This window comes from Podarcis bocagei (genome assembly GCF_964188305.1).
Source record: "Podarcis bocagei genome assembly, chromosome: 11".
NCBI lineage: Eukaryota > Metazoa > Chordata > Lepidosauria > Squamata > Lacertidae > Podarcis > Podarcis bocagei.
The window spans coordinates 31,730,201-31,748,465 of NC_138136.1; the positions used below are offsets into that span (position 1 = coordinate 31,730,201).

Sequence of the window (18,265 nt, forward strand, 5' to 3'; positions counted from 1 at the left end):
GTGGTGTGACAGCAGCAAGCCATTTCCTGTTTCACCTCCTGCAGCAAAATGAAATGCACCACCCCTGCAAAATGCCAAACTATGCTGAACCGAAAGGAGGGGGCCCTATATGGGAAAAGGAAAGTAACTACTTACTAAGCTTGCTGTGAAGGGACAAACTTTCACAGTGTCATCTGAGTGGCTGGTATTAGATTCAGTGAACAGCTCTATTGCTTTGGGCCCTACAGAACTACTAACTGAAGCTGTATGGTACATTTAATGTTAAAAGTGGTAAAATCTATGAGCTCATTTTGGGTAAAAAATAAAAATTAACATTATTTTATAGCATGTTTAACAACGTAATATTTTTATCAAAGAATGTTTGATTACAAGTACGTATTATCTCAACCAACGTAGAAAACAAATCCCATAGTAGCAAAAATGCATTACTCTACCTGACGTAGACGCTTATTTGATGTTCCTGGACTAGTTTTTCGTAAATTGCAAAATGTTTGCAAAGCTTTCATCCAGTCCTAACAAATAATAAATTAACTTATCAATACTGTTTTGGCTAATGAAATAGCAATTATTAAATAATTATTAAACAAATTTGACCCAGTTTACTTAGAAGTAAAACACCACCCACATTCATTTTCATTCTTCTCTATGTATCTCCTCCCCCCACTCCCCCAGTCATCAGTCATTGGAATCATGATCTACTAATAAACACAAGCTGAGTTAATAGCTAAAAGCTATTTCATTGCATTTCCTGACTAAAAGCACAAAAGAGTAATTTGGGCTTATTAACAGATGAATCATAGAGTAACTCTGTGCCCGAGTCTGTGATTCAAGCACAGTTCAAGCATCCTTTGTCCGTTCTCATTTATGCTGCCAATACCAAAGTGGCCTATGCAAGTTGTCCCATGTGTGATGATTGCCACCAACTCTTGGCAATGAAATCTCCTAGCAGGAATAGGTGTTCACAGGTTGGGACCCTCCTGACAACTTGGTCTAGTTCCTCGCAGAACTGGTGCTTGGTCTATATGTCAGAGCACATAGTGGATGTTTAAGATGTTAACCAGACCAGAGATGGTTGAGAGGAGGAGGGAAAGCAAGCATTCTGAGTCTCTGATCTATGAACACATGGTTCTTCTGGATGCCATCTTTGCCAGAAAACAGTGTAACTCTTTCTTGGATCTTGCCACTCAAAGCGAGTCTGGTATCCTGTACAGCAGCAGCTCTGTTGAGCATTTTCAGCTCACGGTCAATGATGGCTGTCTTCTGTGAGTTGTTGACCTGCAGCAGGTCAGTGGACAAGCCAGGACAAATGGTCCTGATGTTCTAGGTTTCTAGACACTAGAGGGTTTCTTTCTTTTCCTTTTTGCTTGGTGCAGTAGTTTGGTCCGAGTGATACTCTAAGTTCCAAGCACCCATTGAGGTAGACAGACAGTGGCGGATCAGCACTTTACTGACCAGGGACTGTCCAACTTAAGGTGGGCGGTAGTTGACCAGTAAGTATGGAGACAGGAAACTATCATGGTGCAGCTTTCAGTTGCATTTCATGGCTTTCCATTGAAATCTTGGAATTGTACTTTTCTGTGAGAGCACCCTAGCACACTACAAAGGTTCAGGATTCCCAGGGGGAAAGTAGTAGCAAATCAATTTAATTGATTATATACAATGGGACCACAACTTGAAAGAATTTTACTTATGCAATTGCAGCTTTATGCAGATTGTCAATAGATAAATAATTGGAAAGGGGGCAGGAAAGCCTTGTTCTGGAGGCTTTGTGAGATCTTGTGGGAACCTCCCAGAGCCCGGTAAGCAAGGCAGAGAGCTTGAAAGCTCTTTCCACTTTAATTTTCCTGGTGTGGGAAGTTTTTAATCCCTCTGCCTTGCTTACAGGCTCTGTGAATGCCATACATGGGGTCTGGAGGCCTTCACAGTATCTTGAGGGAGCCTCCTAGATACTGGTAAGAAAGGTGAAAGGCATAAAAGCTCTTCCTCCACCTTGCTTATTTATGAGGCTTTGGAAGGCTCCCAGAAGATTTTGTGAGATTTCATACAGTCCCAATCTTACAAGATCTTGGAAGGTGGGGGCGGTTCTGGAGGTTGCTCTGACTTTGCATGTGCAACCCCCACAAAGCTAGCTATTGCGTAAGCTGCAGTCCTAACACAGTGAACACAGCGATTCCAACATGCTGCAGTAGTGTCATTTGCTGAGAAACCAACTGTCTTTGGCTAGAAAATACATAGCAGTCATCATTCCATCTGGCTAGGGCAGAGGGACAGAAGGGAAGCAGAGCCATTCAGCTGGCTCTGTTGAGACACTAGCTGCATTTGTCTATTCCTGGCAGCAGTTCCAACAACTACCTGAACAAGTTCATTCCAGCTGGTAAATATAAACCTGAGTTTAATTTCTTTTGTAATGCCCTGATCACGCATAGAGAATCCATATGGCACACTCGGCCAAGCAGAAAGCAGTGGCTCACATAACAGAGGATCCCCAATTTTTACTACTGACACCTTTCTGCTGCAGCCACCTTTGCCATATCCTACTTAATTCCAAGTATCTCCCAACCTAGAACAGCTTGTAGCGGATATAGGGTACTACAGTGGCACAGCCGAAATGAGAAACCTGTTCAATGAGCTCACACAAGTTTGGATCCAAACAATTTATAGTGCATGTCCAACATAAGAACATAAGAGTAGACAATTTACAACAGCACTTTTTTTTTAATAAAAAGAAACATCCATCATAGCACTCTTTAGGACAATGTTAACTCAAGGAAAAATTGCTTACCTGTGCTTGTTCTGGAGTTTCTCCTGCAAAGTAAAAGATGTAATGCTCTTCACTAAAGTGCTGAACTACTATCTGAAAACAGTTTGGCCTATTTAAAGAGAAGAAAAACAAAATAGAACAGAATACTATTAACAGAATGGCAACATTGCTACTCAACCTTATCACACGCAATTCTTCCAAATTCACAAAGGTTTGGTATTAATTTAATAGTCTCTGACAACAAACCTAGTCACAGTTACTTGGGAGTAGTACAATACGATCACATCTTGCACACAATTAACTTGCGTGATTTCAACCTTACACAGTTGAAAGCCAGCCAGTTGAAAAGCTGCAAATGAATTGCATGCAAGGTGTGGAGTTCTAAAGTTAATTTTGTTCTGGGTTTTCCCGGTGCACAAAGAGCTTACTGGACTATGGGATGCTTTTGTGGGAACTCAGGATGGGCCTGCAAGATCTCACATAGGCTTTCTACTCCTAGGTTAATGAGTACAGTATTCATAAGCAATATTATTATATCACTGCTGCGAATGCAAAGAGAAACCAATATGCACATCAGAGTGAATGATGTATATTCTTCCATATTAAGGAGAATATAAAACATGGACAGTTTTATATAAAACATGCACGGTTACTCGTGAGCATACATTGCGAATGTGACTTTCAACTAATGAAGCGCAGAACTGGGCTGTTTTGAATAAAGCATTTTCACAGCACATTTGGTAAATTTATTGGTACTAGTTCATTTGTTTCTTGAACAAGATGTGGAGGGAAGGGGACAAAGTGCTTTAAGAAAAGGTTACTGAGATGTTGACACATCAGCATCAGCACCTAGTACCAGGCCTAAACTTGGCGTATTTATAGTTTATGTACAGACAGTACACTTTTAAAATAATAAAAAATTGAAGACAATACTCCTCCACACATACACTCTTTGGGAAAGCTAAACTTTTCAATAGGTTTTCACACACACACAAAAGCTTTCAAGTATCAGTGAATGAAAGAGATTTATGACAATGGATAAAGTACTTTGACTTTTAGGCAAAAAACTTTCCTTAACAATACAAAAACCTAAATATAACAAATAGCACCCATACAAATTAGTGGCATGTTCAGGACATCAAATTAAAGGCAGGGAGTGGTATACAATATTAGGCATAGTAGGGCCAATGAAATTAATTGATTTAAGTAATTTCATTTCAATGGGTCTATTCAGACTAATATTGGACCTCACCAAATACATTTTACGCATAATCATTTGTAACAAGGTCACTGAGAACAAAGGAATGTTGTTAAAATTAGCCCTTTTAAATGAAAAGCAAAAATTTCATACATGCATTTGTGTTAATAGGGTTATTCATTAACTACTCTATTAAAAAGGACCTGACTTTTATAGTTTCATGATTAAAACTAGTAGCTTCTGTCTTACCTGCCAAACAGACTATCATGAACACCATAGACAGAACACACACTAAGATCGATTAGTCCTTTGGGTTTAGTGGCTCGCTTTTCACTTTCAAAATAAATAAGTTGAGCATCATTCCCCTCTAAAATAAAATACAAGTTCTTCCACCGTTTTCCTTTACCTGTAAAACAACCACAGTAATTTAGAGATGGATGGAGAAAACACATGTCAAATTCCTGACTGTCAATTAACTTTCCAGGAGTTAGGCAACTAAGTAGCAAGATTCCCTACCCCACACTTTTGGTGTTATGCTTTATGAACCCGAATAGAAATGAATACAAGTAAAATAACTTTTTATCATATTACACGATAATGTGTGTTCATATTGCCAATTAGAAGTATGCATCAAATTAGGATGAGTTCATAAACATTTGGGACTTTTCTGAACAAATGCAGGATCTCTTCCATGCTCTCCAAAACAGAGACCTTCAAAGTGAATTGGATTGAAAACTCTGCAGGAAGTGTGCCATGTAAATTAAACACTAGGTTGAAAAGAGAAAGAGGGGAGAGCTCTTCTGTGACTAATGGGTCTGCATTCTAAACTGAGGGAATGATTTCACTACAGCTCTGCAATTACAGTGCTTTAGGACTGTAATGTTACTGTAATGTAGCACCTTGTATTTATTTTTTTCCTGTGATTTTTACTAGTTCTGTTGGTAGGATTTACTTGGAAAATACTGGACATGCAAGTCCTTCTGTCTCTGTGTCATATGCTGTTACAATCATTCCTGTCAAATAAGCATCAGTTCTGAACTTTCTTTCTTTGACTTTTGATGTCAACCAAACAAAAAACAAGCTTGATGCTGTTTTTCATTCACCACAACTCCTTATCTCTGGCACCTATCCTTATGAAATTTTGTAAGTTACTTTCCTAGGTCCACCTCTACAATGTAGGCCATTTTCATTAAAAAAAACCCTAAAAAACAACAACCCACAATTGCCCACAAAACCATATGGATGAAAGCAAATTCTATTTAGTTCTGTCCCCAATTATGAAAAAAGCAACTTTAAACCCATGTAACTATCTTTCTGATATTTGGCAGTTTTCATACCTAGGGGCACCTTTCTGATATATGCTACCAGAAAACAATAGAAGAGAGTGAATATTTGTATAAAAAGCACAAAACTGTCAAGTCTGTGCTGCAGTTATCCTTCTGAAATTTGGAGATATTCTTCCCTTCAGAAGATACTATTGTTGTAAAGGCTCATTTAAAAAAAATCTAACGTACAATCCACCCCCACACCAGAGACATTTGTCATAAATTTGGTAGGCTTTACCCACTCAGAAGGGGCAATAGCAAGAAAGAAAGAAAGAAAGAAAGAAAGAAAGAAAGAAAGAAAGAAAGAAAGAAAGACCAATAATACTGAGTGGAGTCTTGACATGAGTCAAACTGTCTACAAATCAGTTTCAGAAATGAATCAGGCTGGTTTTCAAACCATCAAATCAGGGCCTGATTCAAACATTGCTGTCTGTACACCCCCATTTCCAAAAAAAATATGTGCCTACTTCTATAAGTGCAACACAAAAAGAAAAAAAATCACAATGGATTCAAACTATTTAGAAAAGTTGCAAAAATATATATGACACTTTAGACAATTTCAGTAAGCACAAAAACACAGATGGTCTGTATAAGACTGCTGGAATGTGGGGACTACAAAAGAGAGTCATTATGAGACTTGTAAGCATGAGAGATATTACTAGACTTAATACTGCCAGTGGAGCACCTTGCCATGTAAGGCCTTAAGGACAGGAGATTCAGGTGGTATGTATCCACAGTGTATCTACACAGTGGTTTACCCCACTTACTTTTCTTCAGAAGGTATCCTTTTTTAACAATATTTTTATAGAAAGCATCCTTTGTTTTACGACGGATTGTATTATAAATTTCTTTCCCATCCACTGTGTCATTAAGCACTTGTCCTTGATGCTGCAGAGGAAACAAATAGGCATACATTTTCCAATATGAAACAAAAATAACTCTACGGTTTAACAACACTACAAGCTATTGTAGCATGCCATATGTGGGGCTCCCTTAAGGCTGGTTCAGAAGCTGCATCTGGTGCAGAACACACTGGCTAGGCATCTATGTGGAGCATCTTACTGCATACGTAATTATTGTGTTAAAAAACTTGGGACCAATTATGGGGGGGGGGGGACACCTTCTCCCAAACAGAGCTACCTAAGCACTAAGATCTTCGGAGAAGGTCATGCTAGCCATGCAGTGAGCTTCAGAATTTCACCTTGGGGTGATATGGAAGTGGTCCTCTGTGGTGGAATGATCTCCCCTCTGCAGTGTGGCGGCACCAATGTTTCCATTATTTTCTAAAAAGCTAATTTTTGCAGAAGCATTTCCCAATGGATGATGCCAATTTTTAACAACTCTGGTACTATAATTGTGGTGTTTTATTGTTTTGTTGTTTACAGTTTTATTGTTATTGTTACTATTTTATTGCTGTAAACCAACTGCCTCGGGGTTTATTTTTATGTGAAAAGCAGTATAGGTATGATTTTAAATAAATACATATAGTACACAACATTTTCCCACAGCTTATGTCAGTCCTTGGTGCTTCAAAACATTTGTTGTGAGTTCTTACACCTTAGAACTCCTGGGACTACTTTTGAAAAGCAATGCTGCTTTTGAAAATTAAAAGAAAGGCAGATGTGAGCCCAAGTTGGATTAAGCTAACAGATCTGTGATTACTACAGCAGTATTTCTATACATTTTGCTCAGCCTAAAAGCACAACTCTTTTTGTTGCCCTGTTCACCCCCACAGAACCACCAGATTAAAAGCAGAGTGAAAACTAGTTAAATAACAGAATGGGGTTGAACCAAGGGCTGCTTGGTTCCACATGACCCTTTTTGAGATGTTGTTGTCTTCTTCAGAGGTCTGCCTATAGATCACTCTGCTATCTGAGGTGCGTAGGGCAGTGCTGAGATACAGTCTTTTCACTGGTAGTGCTCTGCATTTGAAATGCTAATGTTAGTATTAGATAGAATGCAATGTCTCACCTGCATTGGAACAGGATCTTTAAGATAGTAGCCTTCAACAATTTGCTCTTTTCTATAATGCTCAATGATGTCAGCAATACTGTTAAAAACAAAAACAAACAGGTAGCTCTGAATAAAGTAAATGCTAGTTTATAAAACTGAACATGAAATGACAGTTGAAACCCTAAACTTATTTACTTAAGAATATATTTAATAAAATACGCAATCATCGCAACTTGCTTCTAAGACTGTGCTCAGAACTGATGTAAAGTAAAAATATTTTTGCCCCAAATGTAAAAATCAAACTTTAAAACACATATTTTCTCATCCAAAAAATCAGTACCACAGCAGAAGACCTGAGTATTCAGTAAGCCATTACTAGTAAAGAACTCAACAATTTTAAAATAATCTGATTTTATAACAAATATTCCAAAGCATCAGAGATCAACAAACTTTCTCCATATTCAAGATACGGCAAAAGAGTTCCCAACAGGCTGAAAGTTCTAAGTTTCTTAGCAGTAACTCCCTATATTTCTATGAAACTAGAGAAGATGAATGGGAATCACTTTAGCATTCAAAGCAATTTATTTCTAAGACAGTAGGAATGTGAAATAGAGAAAGACCTTAACAGGTATCATGCAGACTGCATTTTGAAACTATAAGTACAGTGGTGCCTCGCAAGACGAAATTAATTCGTTCCGCAAGTCTCTTCGTCTTGCGAGTTTTTCGTCTTGCGATGCACGGTTTCCCATAGGAATGCATTGAAAATCAATTAATGCGTTCCTAGGGAAACCGCCTTCAGACCAGGTCCGGGGACAGTCTGTCCCCGGACCTCTTCTGAAGGCGGGGGGGGGGGGACAAAGGCTTTTCTTCCCACCCCCAGCATTTTAAAAAAACCCGGGACAGCGGAGGACTTCTCCGCTGTCCGGGCGATCTTAAAATGCTGGCGGGTGGCATTTTAAAATCGCCCCGGGACAGCGGAGGACAGTGATCTCCCCGCAGCCCCTTGCTTCAAAAGAAGTCCGGGGACAGCGGGGAAGAAGCGATCTTCTCCCTGCAGCCCCAGGTCCGGGGACAGCGGGAAGCGCTTCCCGCTGTCCCCGGACCTCTTTTGAAGCAAGGGGCGGCGTGGAGAAGCGATCTCCCCGCAGCCCCTTGCTTCAAAAGAAGTCCGGGGACAGCGGGGAAGAAGCGATCTTCTCCCTGCAGCCCCAGGTCCGGGGACAGCGGGAAGCACTTCCCGTTGTCCCCGGACCTCTTTTGAAGCAAGGGGCGGCATGGAGAAGCGATCTCCCCGCAGCCCCTTGCTTCAAAAGAAGTCCGGGGACAGCGGGGAAGAAGCTTCCCGCTGTCTCCGGACCTGGGGCTGTGGGGAGAAGATCGCTTCTCCCCGCCGCCCCTTGCTTCAAAAGAGGTCCGGGGACAGCGGGAAGCGCTTCCCGCTGTCCCCAGACCTGGGGCTGCGGGGAGAAGATCGCTTCTTCCCCGCTGTCCCCAGACCTCTTTTGAAGCAAGGGGCTGCGGGGAGATCGCTTCTCCACGCCGCCCCTTGCTTCAAAAGAGGTCCGGGGACAGCGGGAAGACCCGCTGTCCCTGGAGCTTGCAGGGCAAGCTTCGTTTTGCGAAGCAAGCCCATAGGGAAATTCGTCTTGCGAGGCAACTCGAAAACGAAAAAACCTTTCGTTTTGCGAGTTTTTCGTCTCGCGAGGCGTTCGTCTTGCGGGGTACCACTGTACTGTATTTTTCGCTCTATAAGACGCACCAGACCACAAGACACACCTGGTTTTTGGAGGAGGAAAACAAGAAAAAAAATATTCTGAATCTCAGAAGCCAGAACAGCAAGAGGGATTGCTGCGCAGTGAAAGCAGCAATCCCTTTTGCTGTTTTGGCTTCTGGGATAGCTGCGCAGCTTGCATTCGCTCCATAAGACGCACACACATTTCCCCTTACTTTTTAGGAGGGAAAAAGTGAGTCTTATAGAGCAAAAAATATGGTAATCATGTTATATTAAGTAGTCTTAAGTAGTGATATTTTAAACAAAATCCTATATTCCAGATACCACACAGAGTCAGGATAAAATTACATTTCGAAGGACACAGATTGAAAGAGGTCTGGAGGAAACCTGACATTCCATGTATTTTACTCTTTTATACGTCATTCTTATTAAATGAATGAACATATTGAGTAAGTGAGCATAGTCTATTTAGACATTCTGTTCATTGCATTCTCAAAGTAAACCTCCACATGTAACACAATCATAGGGAAAGAACACATTTTCAATATAAAAATTTATATAATGAATAGAAATGTGAAGTTCAGTCAACATAGCATTTCTGACCAGACTTATAGCTTAAATTACTCTTCCACAAATTTGTTACCCATGTACTTAAATATAATAATGGACACATTATTTTAGCAAATCAGTGATAAAATAAAAAACATGCTTCCAATACTTCTACAGATTTGGTCCAATAAATTCCTTACCTCACTTGGTTTTCAAGGTTGGTATCTACCATACTTATGCAATGCTTATTTTACAATAAGAATTTTACATACTGTAAGCTTGCTTAATATTGCAATAGTTATAACATATTTACTCAAATCTAATGCACACCTTTTTTGGCCAAATTATATTGTGAAAATTAAGGTGTGCATTAGAGTCAATGGCATATTAGACTTGAGTAAATACAGTACAATAAAGTATTTGAAGACTTATCTGAGAAGAGCTTTCTTGTTCACTAAAACATTTCCCAGTTGCCTTTTTCCAATAATCAATAATTTACAAGAATGAATAAATATTACTCGATACTGCCCTTTTCAAATTTGAGCTTAGTAATTAATAAGATTGTTTCTTACAAAAAGAGTTCTTAAATTTAAAAAATCACGGATTCAATGACATACTAAATGTTTGTATCATAGTTTTAAAAGTTTCCTTTTATCCACACTTCTGGTTACTTTTCTTGCTAAAGTAACTGTAACCTCAAGGATTATCAATCATAAATGTGATAAAGATACAATGAAACATCTCAAGAGACATTTGTACAACAGGAATTTTGAGGCACATAGAAAAATAAAGAAAGCAACTTACTTCTCACCAATCCATAAGACACTAGTCAAAACAGAAATGCATGTTCCACCCTTATTTGACAGTTATATCCAATATAGATTACATACTATATAACCTCTACTTTAGCACACTCTTAATGTGTCATATAATAATATACTTTGTAGCAAAACTTTTATAGATCTGAATAGCCTTCCAGGTACTAGAATATATTTTCTCTCTGCTTTCTAAGTTCTAAATTACATAACAGCACATGCAAAAAGGGGGCAGGAATACAGCTTTTAACTAACAAAGTGATTCCTAGAGCTACTTGGCCAGCAGTAGTTCTTTAAAAATGTAGATGAGAAAGGTATTTCTATACTTTCACAGCTACTGGTGATCATAAACGCTTCCCCTTGGCAAACAAGGGAGACACCTCAGTGATAAAGTAACAGACTAATAAGGAAGAAATGATGTCACCAGAAAATCATTAACTCAAACCATTAACAAAATTACAGTGGTGCCTCGCAAGACGAAATTAATCCGTTCCGCGAGTCTCTTCGTCTTGCGGTTTTTTCGTCTTGCGAAGCACGGCTATTAGCGGCTTAGCGGCTATTAGCGGCTATTAACAGCTTAGCGGCTATTAATGGCTTAGCGGCTTTAAGAAAAAGGAAACAAACTCGCAAGAACTCGCAAGACGTTTCGTCTTGCGAAGCAAGCCCATAGGGAAATTCGTATTGCGGAACGACTCAAAAACCGGAAAACTCTTTCGTCTTGCGCGTTTTTCGTCTTGCGAGGCATTCGTCTTCCGAGGTACCACTGTATGAGGTGCTTGTGGTGTGGATCAACTGTGTATTAAATCAGTAAGTAAGGGTTGGAAGTTGAACTGAATCAAGTGGAAGTTGATCAAAGGAGTAAACAGGAATTCATCTACGTTCATATAGAGCAACTGATCTATAGAAATAAGTACTTTAGAAAAATATTTTTTGGTGGGGATCCAAAGAGCTACTAAGACGGACCCAAGCTTGCTGGTGCACAGTGTTGTTGTTGTTGTTGCTTTAAGTAGATTCTCATACCATATCACTAACTCCTTTGGAAACTGAAATCAGTTTGAAGTGCATATAGATAATCAGTTTCACCCAGAAATACCTGCAGTTGCTCCTCAATCACCCTCACCGCCACCTTTTGCCAATAATGGGGTGTTGGTAACTGGACTATAGTTGTTACATGCCATTGGGTCCAGAGTGGGCTTTTTAAGAAGTGGACATAATACCACCTCTTTAAGGGCTGTGGGCAACATTATATCATGTAAAGATATGTTTACCATATCCTTGACCCATTCAGTCACCCCACCCTAGTTTTATGCTTTTTATCTTACTGGAAAGATGGAGAGGAGGAAGTAATGGATCCAGAGAATGGAGGTTCTTTCACACAATGAGACTCTCCTCCCCCCACTTCCTATGCCTCTGACAACAGCTCCTGAAGATCAGGGAAGAATGAGGCATAGGGGACTGCAGCAGGAGGACAGAATTAACGCAAATCAAGGGGCTCTCTTGCAAAGCAGACTGATGAATATTAAGCAATTCCAATCCTAAGAAAATAGGATTTATTTTACTAAATAATGTAGGAGAACTTTGGAATCCTGTTCCATACATGTCATGGTCTTCTAATGGAAGGCTTATACTGCCATAACCCTAACAAACTAGGTAATGGGCAAAAGATAGTTTACCTTTACAAAGGCTGCTAGCTGGATTTTCAATGAGGATGTCTGGAGGCCAGACAGATTTAATGAAGAAGGTACTCAAGTAGCTTGTATGTGGGCTATGCAAAAGGATCCAATTTTTAGCCTCACAGCATCTTCCACTTGAAGTCCTATGACAGTCCAATGAACTTCTCAGCTAGGAGAACTTGATACTTTCTCAGTCACACCAGCTGCAGGATCTCTAACCATTTCAGAAGCCAAGCTGGAAGCGAGAGAAATTCTCGGTTGGGATGGATATAAATTCCCTGGTTAAGGTTTGGCAATTTCCATCATCTGTGGGTTAGGCAACAGCCCTCTCCTTTGGAAGAGGGAGCTAAACTCATCACTACTAAGAACAGCTCTTCAGCACATTAAGGGTTGTCATGTCTTTTAGAACTTAAATTATTAATATAAAGGCAGGCATATATTGGTGCAAAATACTGTCCATCCTAAATTTATGTTCACATTAAAAGATAGGTTCTATGTTATCCAACAAGAAAAGTCAATGGTTATTTTTTCCAGAAACATGAGATTGTTTCCCCCACTAGAATCTCTGCTATTGTATCAACAGACCAGGCTTTCTTTATAACTTATCATGAAAGGTCTCAGAAAAAACATATATTCTTGATCATTTTTTAGATATGCACACACAGTTTCTATTTCACTTGTTCCTCGTGTTGAACTTTGAATCTCCTAAATTCATAATGAAAACTATAAACAATCCAGTGTTGATTGTACTACAAAGAAAAGACAGAGTTAAACAACGATATACCAAGCAAAAAAAGTAGCAGCACACATGACAGCACCCAACTTGTAGACTATCAAGGCCTGTTTACAACTTACCTGTTATAGTACCTGCCCCCCATCATAAACTGGTTGTTTGGTGTTGGGCATATTTTAAAACGCTGTATGTTTTCACTGGTTCGAAAGTAGAGAGAGTAATCCCCAGGCGTGTTATCAGAAGGTCTCACAAGAAAACTTGACACCTGGCCAACTAATTACAGAAAGGAAAGGAAAGAACACTTAGCTCCTTACCAATATTTTACTTTCTCAGTGTTAATATAGCAGCTTTACTCAAGTTATCTGGAATTTGGTAGGCAAACTAAAAATTTGGCCAGTTGCAGGAAGCCAGCTTTAACAGTTCGCACAGTGTATGGTCTGTTAATCAATGCCAAGTTACAAGAATCCTTCCTGAAAGATAAGACAAGTCTTACTGCAAATGATCCCTTCCATATCCTGAAGTGTACTGGTACTCAGAAACAAAACCTTTACTAATATAAGTAAAGTGAATGCCCTTTGTGTGTGTGTGGAGGCAGTTGGAGGATGGATGGTGGCTAATGGATTTAGGTTGAATCCTGACAAGACAGAAGTACTGTTTTGTGGGGGCGGGGTTGGGGGGACTCCCTGGTCCTGAATGGTGTAACTGTGCCCCTGAAGGACCAGGTGTGCAGCATGGGAGTCATTTTGGACTCACAGCTGTCCATGGAAAAGCAGGTGAATTCTGTGTCCAGGGCAGCTGTCTACAAGCTCCATCTGGTACACCAGCTGAGACTCTACCTGCCTGCAGACTGTCTCGCTAAGGTGGTGCATGCTGCTTGGACTACTGCAATGTGCTCTACGTGGGGCTACCTCTGAAGGTGACTCGGAAACTACAACTAATCCAGAATGTGGCAGCTAGACTGGTGACTGGGAGTGGCCCCCGGGAGTACATAACACCAGTTCTAAAGGATCTTCACTGGCTCCCAGTATGTTTCCGAGCACAATTCAAAGTGTTGGTGCTGACCTTTAAAGCCCTAAACAGCCGTGGCCTGGTATACCTGAAGGAGTGTCTCCACTCCCATTGTTCAACTCAGACACTGTTGTCCTCCTCGGTGGTTCCCTCACTGTGAGAAGTGAAATTGCAAGGAACCAGGCAGAGGGCCTTCTTGGTAGTTGCGCCCTCCCTGTGGAATGCTCTCCCTTCAAATGTCAAGGAGATAAAAGAACTACATAACTCTTAGAAGACACCTGAAGACAGCCTGCTCGGGAAGTTTTTAATGTTTGAGGTTTTACTATGCTTTATATATGCTGTAAGCCACCCAGAGTGGCTGGGGAAACCCAGCCAGATGGGTGGGGCATAAATAATAAAATTACTACTATTATTATCATTATTACTACGATGAACTTTTATAGTAGACCATCTAAGCAAATACTAAAAATAAAATTGGTTTTATTTGCCTTAGGAATGGTTTTTAAAATTGTTTTAAGCCCTGTAACAGCCTTTCTTCTTAAAATATTACACAGTTAAGTAGTGAAGTTAATGCAGAAGTGGTGTAATACATATTTTATTAAGTACATTTACACATGACATACCTGTCATCAGCAAGCCGTAAGCCTCTTGTTTAGAGATCTTCCCATGGAACCATCTTAGAGAATCGGATAAATGAGAAAATATTAGAAACACCATGCTTAAATTGGTGATCTCCTCTACTTAGATTAGTGAAGAGGAACCTTTTTCAGCTTGAAAACTTCATTACTTCCTGGGTAACCTTCTGGGGATAGAATGCCAATGGCGGGCAGGGTCAATGCATAACAATAGATGCAACTCTTACCTTTGTAGAGTAGGCTGCATTCCAGCCACGCAAAAGCCATAGTTTTTACACACACACACACACACACACACACACACACACACACCCCATCCAGGCAAGCAAAAGGCATCATCACGGTTCAAGCAGTCATCACTCTAGCACATGGAACAAAGCTGGTGAAGGGCACAGCTGAGAGATGGGGGGCATGGTGTGGTAAGAGTCCTGAGGGCTGTACAAAGAGGCCTGCGAACTGGAGGTTCGCCAATCCTGACTTACATGATAGAACACAAGTGCACTTAGGAATGACCTCTATAGAATCATAGAACTGTAGCATTGGAAGGGACCACAAGGGTCATCTTGCCCAGGCTTCCTCAACCTCGGCCCTCTAGATGTTTTGAGACTAAAATTCCCGTCATCCCTGACCATTGGTCCTGCTAGCTAGGGATCATGGGAGTTGTAGGCCAAAAACATCTGGAGGGCCGAGGTTGAGGAAGCCTGATCTAGCCCAACACCCTGCAATGCAGGAACCGTTTGCCCAATGTGGGGCTTAAACCAATCACCCTATGGATTTCTATTTTTGCTAATATGTAACAATGTTTAAATTCAGATGATACAGGCGGTGTGTGTGTGTGCATTTATGTGTGTATGCGTGTGTGCACCCCCCCCCCCCCACAATGATTATTCACACCATTAATAAACATTTGCTGTAAAACCAAGTGTTGTTAATATCAGCAAGATCTGGTAAGCAACAACTCAAATGATCCAATTATTTGTCCTCAGTCAAATAAAATTGAAATTGCTTTCAATAACTCACTATATCACCAAACTGTTCAGGAAATATTTCAAAAACTATGGGAAAATATCCCTTGCTCTTCTTTTATCTACATTAACATATTCATATTCCTAGACATTTTAACATCCTTGTAGTTGTTATAAATCCTTTCAAAATTGTGCACATCCATTTTCAGCTATTGTGTTCAGAACTGAACAGCGAAATCCAAGAAATTCTTACAAGTCTAGATTAAAGTAGTACATTTTATCAAGGGTCTTGAAAACAATGCTACTCTCCTCACTTTAATATAGTACTGGACTTTTGGGACACAGCATCAAAGAATCTTACTTATTATGTGCATCACATAACTCCTGAATAATAAGATCAACTGGAATAATGCATTTTGCATATTAAGAAATCAAGGAGTTCAATTCTAGAATAACACAGTATTCAGACCCTTATGATAAGTTATAATTTATTCCAGAAGACACACTTACATTTTTCCTTCATGTGGATCTTCTTCTCGACCCTAATGAAAACATACAACTGTTACCAACACAACAGAGTGATACAGATAACGCATTTCCTAAAGTTTACAGAATGTTGTAAGCATATAAAATATAAAAATAATTTTGAAATCTGAACCATTTCGGATTTCTGAAATTAACATGCAACCTATTAAATTTCATCACGCTCAGTGGGATTTGCTCACAAGAAACTGTGCATAGAATAGCAACCTACAACACTAAACTATTTTATGTCTGCCTCAGAAAACAAACCATGCAACTGAAAAAGGCTTGCTCTCAACTTCCAGAAACTATAGGTAGAATGATAGACAGCTGAGTGCCATACACCTAATAAGAGCCTGCCAAGCCTTATAGAGTCAAATATCAACAAAACCTTTTTCTGTAGAAAAGTTAAAAAAAAGAAAAACTGGAACACACCTGCAACCCTCGCCACCACCCTAAGACACACACACACACACACACACACACACACAGAGAGAGAGAGAGAGAGAGAGAGAGAGAGAGAGAGAGAGAGAGAGAACTGGACATCCAAATCTACATCCAGCCGTAGAAGTTTAGAAAACTACTTTCTTTTGAAAGTTTTGACTCTCTCTCTCCCTCTTTTTCTGTACCCCAAATGCCACTGATGAGTACCCTTACTGAATGGTTTCTAAGCTCACTCACCCATAGCATACAAAACAGTATCAAATTTTCAGGATTCTTCTCCCTCAAAAATTACATTAAAAATGATCCAGGCTGTATTCATGAATCTGGCCACACATATTAAATTTACTGAGTCAGTTCACACACAATGCGAAATCACGGTCTGGTAATATGAACATGAATGCTGAGCTTACATACCCAATTCCATAATGCACTCTGCTTAGTTCATTACTTCGTGATTTGTAGCAAACCACAATTTACTATTGCATCTGAACTAGGAAACTATGGTTTTAACTCACCCTGCAAACCAGGATCAAACCCTAGGTTGTAGAGCAAACACAAACTATAGTTTGCCAGTCCAGATGTATACTAGTAATACCCAATTAAGGAGCATGTGCCAAGGAAGATGGAAGCATACCCAAGTCTTGATTATAAACTGACCCATAGATGGAAATAAGACAATATATATGATCTCCTTTTCAAGACACAGAAATAACAGACTGGAGAATCAGTTGCATTTGTTCAGTACTTTGCTGAGTAAGCCAGCTCTTACATACTTTTATTATTGTGCTTTTATCTTAATACTAAGATACTCCTTGTATAAAGTAACTTACCACTTCCTCCACTAGGTCTTCTACTATAAGTCCTTGCTCATCCGTACGTAGGTTTGTAACCCACATCCATCCATCATCTAATTCATTGTGGACAATAAACATGTCTCCTTTAAGGAAGCTATATGTAATTAAGATAAAATTATGAAACAGATTCCCATTATACCAAGTCTGGCACATTAAATTATACACTTACAAGTATTCCCTGATTTTCTCCAATGTCTCTGGAAATTAAACGAGCTCTTCAAAATAAATTTTAGAATTATACCAGAACATCACCAGATTCTTAGGCAAAGAATCAAACTCAATGTGAAACCAAACACCGAAACCAATTCAGAGAAGTTTTCTTTGAGTCATGACTTAACTTGAACTTACAAATCATTTAATTGCCTTGAACACAAAATGGAAGTGAATACCTAAATATAACTGCTTCAACAACTCAGGAGAACTTTTAAGTTCTCTCTCTTCCTACTGAGGCAAGGAAACTGCTAAATTTTCTGGAAACTGGAGAAAATGAGGGAGTGGGGAAGGAAGAGGTTTTCTGTTATTGACATTTCTTCTTTCTCCATTTATCTTCAAAGAACTGCTTGTTTCAGATGAAGGGAGAAATCCCAACTAACTAAACCAGGCTGGAAACTTTTATTTCAAATGGTCAATTGATTATGACTGCCTTTTTATAATAAACACACACACAAAGCAAGAGCCACAAATGTATTGGTCCCCACATGTACTGTTTTATCTGTGAACCTGATTATCAGTAAAAACGAAAGAAACATACTTGTTGGATAATATAGTTCAGCATTTTCTCCCAGGAGTAGTCATCTACAGACTTTAAAAAGTACTACGGAATCTTAAACACAAGCAAATTAGTTGCCGCTTCAGCTTTTGTTGACTACAGCCATTTTGCCAAATGCATGAAATGTTACTCTTAATTGGCAGGTTTATCAATGCACATGTAGAGAGGCAAAACAAAACAAAAAAAACCAAACAAACAGGAAATATTAAGAGTCAGCAGCAAGTGTGGCACATTTGTATGCAAAGCCAAATTTATCTTCTATATATCTGTAGCTATACAAAATGTGACACATCTGTTGCTACCCATTTAATTTAACAGGCTTTTGAGGC

General features: G+C 39.6%; 1 protein-coding gene across 1 annotated transcript in view; it reads right to left on the minus strand.

Moving 5' to 3' along the window:
- RASA1 (RAS p21 protein activator 1) overlaps positions 1-18,265 on the minus strand; it is a 54,883-nt gene that overhangs the window by 15,775 nt on the left and 20,843 nt on the right. The window contains exons 5-13 of the mRNA XM_081213421.1: positions 17,144-17,261; positions 15,858-15,889; positions 14,371-14,423; positions 12,862-13,012; positions 7,256-7,334; positions 6,052-6,172; positions 4,209-4,365; positions 2,783-2,870; positions 435-512 (exon numbers count right to left, since the gene is read on the minus strand). Coding sequence (XP_081069547.1) covers positions 435-512; positions 2,783-2,870; positions 4,209-4,365; positions 6,052-6,172; positions 7,256-7,334; positions 12,862-13,012; positions 14,371-14,423; positions 15,858-15,889; positions 17,144-17,261 — 877 coding nt within the window. The remainder of the gene's footprint in view (positions 1-434; positions 513-2,782; positions 2,871-4,208; positions 4,366-6,051; positions 6,173-7,255; positions 7,335-12,861; positions 13,013-14,370; positions 14,424-15,857; positions 15,890-17,143; positions 17,262-18,265) is intronic.